Raw genomic sequence first — 8,271 nt, forward strand, 5'->3', positions numbered from 1 at the left:
ATGAAAAATGAAATGTGAGAATGAACTATGATATTTCTTCACCATGTTTGAAGACATACTATTCTCGTAATTTAACACCTCGTCAAATAATTAATGAATTTATTATTTACTAATTGCGTTTTCTTGAAATGATAGAGTTGAAATGTAATGGAGGGAGGTATTACGGTAGTAATGAAAAATGAATCCATATTTGGTAAAAGTTTTCTGTCTTGGGAATGGAAGTATTTGATTGAGCACTTCATATTTTCATTTGGTGAAAAAAAATATTAACCTCTCAAATTTTTTCTCCCTTTTATATTTTATTCGACTTCTCTCTTTTTACCTTTTATACAAAATTAACATTCAGAAAAAACATGATTCTAATTTATTATTTTTCAGTGAGTATGACAAAATTAGTATATATGACGGTAATAATAAAATTATAAACAAAATCTATCATTTTTAAATTTGCTAATTTTATAATTTTAAAAATTTTGGTAACATCAAACTTATTATCTTCATTTTTTTTTTTTTTGTTATTTTTACAATAGCCCCTACTTTTATCCTTTTCATTTTATTCGATTTTCTCCTTTTTTTTCAGTTATTATTTAATTTGAACAAATTTAATTTAAAAGTTATCCATATAATCATTTATTTTTCTATTATTAATTATATTTATTTGAATCTCCTCTTATTTGACAATAGATTGACACTACAAATTATTCGATTATTAATTGTTTTAAACATTAATTACTTAAATAATCATAAACACTCGTATTGCTAATTTTTAGAAATAAAAAATATCGAAACTATTTAACTTATATAAGCAAAATTTATGATTTGAAATTTTAGCAACAGTTTCATTTATTTTTCTGTCCTATTCATGGCAATTCATCATTATTTTATAGTTAAATATTTTATTAGTTATAAACATTGGATTAGAAAACAACAGTTCATTTTGCCTATATAAAAGGCTTGTAACCAACATTAAATCTTTAATTAACATAACTATTCAAAAAAAGGAAGATATCTATAAAATAAATAAATTATTTATTTTTATCAATATATTAAATTATATTTATTTTCAGTTAATTAATCTATTGAATTTTTATAAGATTTTCATACCTAATTTTATATATTAAACACGTACATAGTTTTATTTTCCATGCACAACAAAACTAGTTAAGAGCCCTTCAATAAAAAAAAAAAAAGGAGACATCCTTGCATCTATAAAACCTTAAACCTAACACATCCCAAAGTATTAACACGTGTTGTTTGTTTAAACTAAAAGTGACTTAAACCCTGTTTAACAAAACAAGGGCGTTGTCACCAGGAAAACCGCCATCGTTAAGTCATTACCCCAAAACTACGACTACACGCACATACCATAGGAGTGGCCAAGGCTTTATCAAAAGCCCACTTGCATTCTAATTTGATTCATTAAAACGGTGCATTGAATTCTTTGAATGCAACCCTGTTTTCAGATTTCAATGGGAGTCATGTGAATTGGATAATGAAGATGACATGGGTTAGATTTAGATTTCAATTACCAAACTTAACCCGAATTTTAGAGTATAATTACTTTTACACACTACCATTTTTGCTAGCTACAGTACCTGTTCATCTTCTTGTTCGATCATCGATCGTCACCATCATCCGGAATACGGCAGCCTGCAATCACACAATTGGATTCTCTCGATCATACTAAACTTCGCCAGTCTAAATGAACATCAGTAGAACATAATTTTAAATCAATTTTTATGCAACGACGGTACCCTAATTTAAGAGATGTGTCTGAGCTTTCCAGATCTTGAGGCGGGCCATTGGAGTTGGAAACACAAACTTCAGTGACGGAATTCGACGACTGGCCATCCTCCACGACCAAAATCTCGGGCTCTACGCCCAGGTGCCTTACGCCATTCATTTTCTCCGCCTGCAAACCTCCACGTCTGTAAGTTACGAATGGATTTCAAGGACACATTTTATATTAGTAAGCTGTGGAATAGGCTTCTTACTTGTTGTTTCAATCGCTTATTCTCATCCATCAGCTCGGCCGACTGCATATATATAAAACTTTGAATTTAGTAATAAATAGCATATTCATATTCATTCCTCATCTGATAATTAAACAATAAGCAGCATATTCATTCGTATTTACGAGAGTAATGGCACAAGCTATTTACATCCGATGATATGAAAAAAGATTACAAAATTTGTATCATTGATGAAAAACCACATGCTTATAAATATAAACATAAAAAAGATATTCATGAATATAACTAAATTACATACATGATATTATTATCAAGTACTTAAATTCTCCTAAAACGGGTCTTTTGGCAATAGCCTTAGTTATTTGAAGGTAGAACTTAACCTTTCTTTGAAGGTCAGTGATCTCTTTCATGATCCGTTCACCCTGGGACATAAAAACGGAACCATATCTGAGAAGAAAATAGGATTTTTTTACCAACGGCAAGGAAAGGGAAAATACCTTTTTCTCCATCACACGGCTCAATCCAGACTCCAGTGACTTCTCCAACTGCTGCAATTCCTCTATATTCAATGTTTGAAGTTCCTCACCCCTCATCTGCCTAGATTGTCATCAAATTTAATCGTGTTCGTGTAAATGCTCTGATCTATCGTGTAGTACTATGTGAGTGAGAATTTTGTTTGAATAAGAGGCCAATGTAGTCTGTCAATCTCTGAAATGCGACAAAAAGTATCTACAATTTCTCTTGTTCCATCTAGTAAGTACAAGAGAAAAGACCAAACCAATCCATAGCCTTTATTTACGTGAACATGTCTTGATTTTTCAATTAATAATCCAACTCCATCAATTCAAACCTTTGAAGTTTCTTTAGAATGTTATAATGAATACCTCCTCAAAACTAATAATCGTGTGAAATACAAGACCAAAATAATATGGTAGAAATAGAAATGCCGTACGTCTCCTAGACACAATAACACTAAAACCTAACCACGAAACCAACAGGCAGAAGAATGAATGTCCATACCTAATCATGAAAACACTCAAACCTAACTACAAAATCAAGTAAACAAAAACGTAAAAAATGATTAAATTTAGAAACCAAAACATCCAAATCTAAATAATTAAATGTATCCAACGCTATTAGACAACCGCTACCAATAAAAAGAGTCTCACACAGCCAATAAATTTTCCTTTTTTTATGTTTATTTTTTTATAAAGAGGACAGATTGAAAGGTGTACTTAACTATACTATGTATTCAGGTGAAGGAATCAAATTAAATCATGTATTCAACTATTGAAGTACATCTTCTAAGTGGATAAAATAAAACCTCATTTTTATTCTAGTACATCTCCTAAGTTTTACATTTTAAATGTATAATACTTTAATGCATTTGGAATGGCATCCATCTTGAATGTATCTCACTTTCATTACACACATAAATTAAAATAAAATATTTGAAAACAGAAATAAAACATCTTGGTGAATGCACGTTAAATGATGTTATGAAGTCTTTGGTGAAATGCAATGATGATATAAAGTTTTAGGTTATGTAGTTGGTGTTAAGAAGCCTATGTTTGGATGGTAGAATTGTGAAGATAAAATTTATTGAAAAAGGTGTAAGCCAAAGAAATACAAGATGGTTAAGTTATATCATAATTCATACAACTTAAAAAATAAGTGGGCAAAACCCCTTCCAATTTTTTTAATTAAAAAAGACAGCATAATTGATAGCTATGCTACACCCATTCAACTATAGTTTGCCACATGCAAATTTCCCCTTTTCCTTTTCAATTTTTTTATTAACGTTTTTCTGCTGCGTGTGGGTGGGGTGGGGTGAAAAAATGGGTGTAGCCCAAGGCAAATAATTTTAAATAACTATTTATTCCCTTTAGGTGTAAGATTCAAAATTCACCTCTTTCTATTATAGTAATTGCTGATGAGTTTAAGATTCAAAAGGAAAAGAAAATATAACTTCTGGTGTAAAACTAGAGATACCTTAGTTGATGAGTTTTTTCAGCAATTTCCTTGTTTAATCGGGTGTAATTGCTGTTTTCTACCAGCTGAAATCATCGACAGTGTAAGCAATATTCAGTAAACCAATGAGAGGTGACCACGATATTGACTAAAATAAACAAGTCCTTAAGTTACAAATATAATAAACTAAAGATCTCTTTTTTTAATATTGATTTTTGTCCGTTCAGGACGAATGACGAGTGAAGTATTTTATTGTGTTACAAAAATAAGCTTGACCCAAATATAAACCTTTTACCCTTCTCTTGACCGTGTTCTTTCTGGAATCTACATACAGATTCGAGAGAGTCGAAGTAGTTATTCAAAATTCAATAAATAGAAAATGAAAATGTTACAAGTGACACCAATATAAGCTAACAAATTTAAAATTCTGAAGACACAGCGTTCAGAAAAAATAGCGTACTGGATAACTAATGTATTGCTGTGCATAATCTACTAGTTAAATAGAATACAAACTAAACTTCAGGATGAGAAAAGTAATTTTGCACCGTGCTTATTAAGAAAAACATAAAAAATGCTTTCGATTTTATACAATAAAAATCAATTTTTAGGTGTGCTATAGTATAGTCAGCTGGGTTTAGTGGTATTAACAAATTGACGTGACTTTACTCTAGTAGTGGAGGTTCAGTCTCCAATTGCACATTTGTTGTGCCGAAGAAATACAACTGCTGTATAACTGTACTTTTTTTTCCTTGTTTTGTCTTTCACTGATTTCCACAGTAAATTGTGTTCCTAAAACAAATAATTTTTTTCCTGTTTAAAATGACAAATTCATAAACTATGGTTTCGGCTTCAACAATAATATTATTAATTTGTATCTTTTTAGAACAGTTAGAGAAAAAAAAATGATGACCATTTTTATAGGAAATGTCCGGAAAATAAACGCCAAACCTGTAATTCAAGGGATGGTTGTTCCAATTTCTGAAGGTTCTTAGAGTGCAAATTATGTCTTTCTATGATTCCCTTCATGCTTCAGAAATACAAATACAGATACTATAGTCAGTGGAGGAAATGACTACCCGTCAAGAAATTAAAAGTAACAAATATCCATGTTCGTCACTTCAATCCATATAATTTAAAGATAATCAACAAAATCAGCTAGGTGTCAACCATAGCATCATTATAATAACCGCAATAAGTTAGAATTAAGTGACTGAAAAGTTGAGTCATCACTATTACCATAAACCTCGTTGTTGGTGAGAGGGCGAGGCTCGAGACATGATTTATAGTTTCCATTTAGCCTTTTCCGCTTGTTTATGACAAATTTTATTAGGCACTACTTTACAAGAATTTCCTCTTTTATCCATTAAAGAATTAGTTAATGTTTTCTCATTTGTTCTTGTTTTTTCCGTAAGATTGTGGTGACCAAAATACATTTGTTTTCTTCGCTCTACTCTTTATTTCTATCACGGTTTTCTCCATTTTTAGTAACATGGTGTCCTTTATATATGGAATTAAGGTATCAGAAAAAGCAGAAGAACTCAGAAATTAAAATTTTAGTTTCTACAATAAAAAAGAAAAAAGAGAGAGAGAGAGGGAAGCAGAGAGAAACCTTGAGCTGGAGTACTCGAACAGCTTTCCGGTGGCAGAGAAGATAATGAGGGCCACATCGGCATCGCATAAAACGGAAAGCTCTTTGGCTTTCTTGAAAAGTCCCCTCCGACGCTTGGAGAAAGTGACCTGCCTCGCCGTCGCGTTATCGATCTTCCTGATCTGGATTTTCTCTTTCGCCATTTGAACCTCTTATGACTACTCTTGCTTTCTGAAAAAGAAACAGTGAGAAAATTGAGAGAAAACAAGAAAAAGTTGAGATAAAACAGTTCCAGTCAGAGAAATTTCTAGTTTCGTAAAAACAAACAGTAAAGAGGCCAACTAACCAGCAAACAATTGAATGATTCAAGCCAGAAATAGCAAAAAATAAAAGAGAAACACAGAACAAAGAGGATATCAAGAATCGGAGTTGCAGAGATGGAAGAGCGACATTATTATTTCCATATTTGTGCAAGAATCAGGTGTTGGAGAGCGAAAGAAGAAGGTAGAAGGAGTCGTAATCGCAGATCCAAAAGAAGAAGGATGTGATCATAGAAAAGGGAAAAAGAAAAATCCGCGCAGAATGAAAATGCGTGAAAGATGTTTGGAAGTGAAATGAAAATGAATGTAGAATTTAAAGCATAGACTTACCGGTTAGGGTTGGTTTTTTGAGAAAGATGGAAAGCCACCAATGAGTAGCGGCAAGAGAATGAGGCTACAGTTGAAAGCAAGTGAAAGTCTCCATTTCTGGAGAAGCAAAATTCCAACTCATCAACTAAACTTTGCCGTAAAAGGTTGAGGATAGACGGTAAAATATAATATTGGAGCCTTCCCTAGTAGAAGTTAATTATTATAGTCTACAGTATAGATTATTTTTATTAATGTAAATTGTTTTTAAAATAATTGAAAATAATTATTTTTCTTGCAAATAATAAAATAATGGTAAATGCTGCTCTGTAGAAAAGATAATAAGTTAACAACTGAGGAATAGTAAAAAATTATAAAATGTATTCATAATTTATAGCAAAACTAAATATAAATTTTAACGAGTTTTTATTATTCTTGAAAATACCTTATAAATACTACTCCAAGTAGTAGTATGGTTTTAAATAATGATTAGAAAAGAGTGGGATTATTATCGGAAATGGTGATTAGAGTGGAAGCTAAGCCGGCCTTCTCATATTTTTCTCGTGATTTTGTTTGTTTTTTCTTCCTTTGTTACAGCGGCCGTACTAAGAATTATAACTCAATTAAATTTGCTTAGTTTAGTTGTCCTTGTCCTTTACCAGGGAATGATAATTGTGCAAGTCCATGGATGCGAATTAGAGATGCTATATGCACGAAAGTAAAAGAGTATAGGGCAAATTATTGGATGTACCTCTCATACATCTTCTCAACTATTAGATGCATTCTTAAATTATTGTTCTTTTAACCATTATTTCTCAAGGTTTTAATAATTAAATAAATGACATATATATTGAATTTGGGTCAATTTTAGTACATATTATATTTAATTTTTATTATCAAATTATAGTTTCTTATTTTTTATAGTCTTTGAATTTAAGAGACATTTGAAACCAAGTGTGCTATTACACTTAGGTTATAATAGTATGCTTTTAATATATATTAATTTAATTTAGATTGCAGTAATAAGCATTTGAGATATAAATTATTATAATTTTAAAATAAAATAGTAAATAATGTATCAAATAATCAAGGTTGAAGCTTAGGTTCGTATGACTTGGATTTAATAGACTTTCCGTGGTAAGTTCGTGAGAGATGTTGAAACTTTTGAACTAATTTAAATTATTGTAGTTATAGAAAACGGAATATAATATCAGTTGCATACCCATTTTCATTATTGGATCGTTGTTGATATATAACGTGTCAATTCGATTTCCAATCTTTAGAAGAAATTATCCAAACAATTATTGATGGACAGAAAAAAAACACTACTTTACTTAACTGCCTTTTCCTTTTAGAAAAAAAGCATTACTTGTAAAAGAATTTACATTTCAGTGAGAAATGGTACACCAGATAGACTCAATAGCAAATGAGCAGTAGATGATTAAAAATTGTAAAAACAATATAATCTTTCATATTTTATATTTGATATAAGTCTACCAATAAATTATGATAGATTTTGTTATATTTGTTGTTTTTTAACCGGTTTGATATATATATATATATATGAGTGGTAGAATGTAAAATTTTTGTATATGTATAAAATATTGAAAATTTTATTATTAATATTTTGTGTTGTTTTCATTATTTAATTTAATAATTTATTATTAGTTATAATATGTGTATTTATTTATTTCTACTATTAAATAAAATAATTTAATTAATGTTTAGTTACAAATATCCATTTATTGGTATTTCAAATACAACTATGACCGTCTCTTAAAATTGACAGAATAAACACGTCGCTTAGCATTATCTTCAAACACCAATTATCTTGCATATAAACACATGCTTTCATTATTCATGGCTTTCAATATCTACATATCTACGAAACAGCATCTACTGTTCAAATGACTTCTTAGTGACAGTGCCTTTTTAATTTGATTATGATAACCAAGTAGGCGCGTTGAGTATAAAAACAACTCACATCAGCGTATTTAAAATGGATAATCAAGCGAAGATGGGTTTAAATCGTAATATATGCAAACAGCAGACCAAATATTGTTATGTTTAATTTCCAACTAATAGGACCTTTTTTGTTTTGCATCAATGCAAG

The 8,271-nt window shown here is 30.2% G+C and overlaps 1 protein-coding gene across 3 annotated transcripts; it reads right to left on the reverse strand.

The window, feature by feature from the left end:
- Positions 1-1,367: 1,367 nt before the first annotated feature.
- On the reverse strand, positions 1,368-6,337 carry LOC101203152 (MADS-box protein SVP). 3 transcript variants are annotated; one of them, XM_011659645.2, is made up of 9 exons: positions 6,183-6,337; positions 5,554-5,763; positions 4,893-4,971; positions 3,966-4,030; positions 2,471-2,570; positions 2,354-2,395; positions 1,995-2,036; positions 1,755-1,912; positions 1,368-1,650 (listed from the first exon to the last, which is right to left on the reverse strand). In XM_011659645.2, exons 2-9 carry the CDS (start codon positions 5,733-5,735, stop codon positions 1,632-1,634), a joined length of 687 nt encoding a protein of 228 aa, XP_011657947.1. In that variant the 5' UTR covers positions 5,736-5,763; positions 6,183-6,337; the 3' UTR covers positions 1,368-1,631. The 3 variants fall into 3 exon arrangements, with proteins under 3 accessions (XP_011657947.1, XP_004143442.1, XP_011657948.1); XM_004143394.3 differs by lacking the exon at positions 6,183-6,337 and adding an exon at positions 5,879-6,150; XM_011659646.2 differs by lacking the exons at positions 2,354-2,395; positions 6,183-6,337 and adding an exon at positions 5,879-6,151.
- Positions 6,338-8,271: the final 1,934 nt, after the last annotated feature.

The sequence above is a fragment of the Cucumis sativus genome, chromosome 6 (genome assembly GCF_000004075.3).
Source record: "Cucumis sativus cultivar 9930 chromosome 6, Cucumber_9930_V3, whole genome shotgun sequence".
In the NCBI taxonomy this organism is placed as follows: domain Eukaryota; kingdom Viridiplantae; phylum Streptophyta; class Magnoliopsida; order Cucurbitales; family Cucurbitaceae; genus Cucumis; species Cucumis sativus.

Excerpts from the sequence above, each read along its gene's own strand:
- LOC101203152 (XM_011659645.2), bottom strand. The coding sequence starts at position 5,735 with ATGGCGAAAGAGAAAATCCAGATCAGGAAGATCGATAACGCGACGGCG. Across the intron at positions 4,972-5,553 it reads TTCGAGTACTCCAGCTCAAG|CATGAAGGGAATCATAGAAA; the intron begins GTTTCTCTCTGC and ends GTATTTCTGAAG. Across the intron at positions 1,913-1,994 it reads ATAAGCGATTGAAACAACAA|GCGGAGAAAATGAATGGCGT; the intron begins GTAAGAAGCCTA and ends GGAGGTTTGCAG.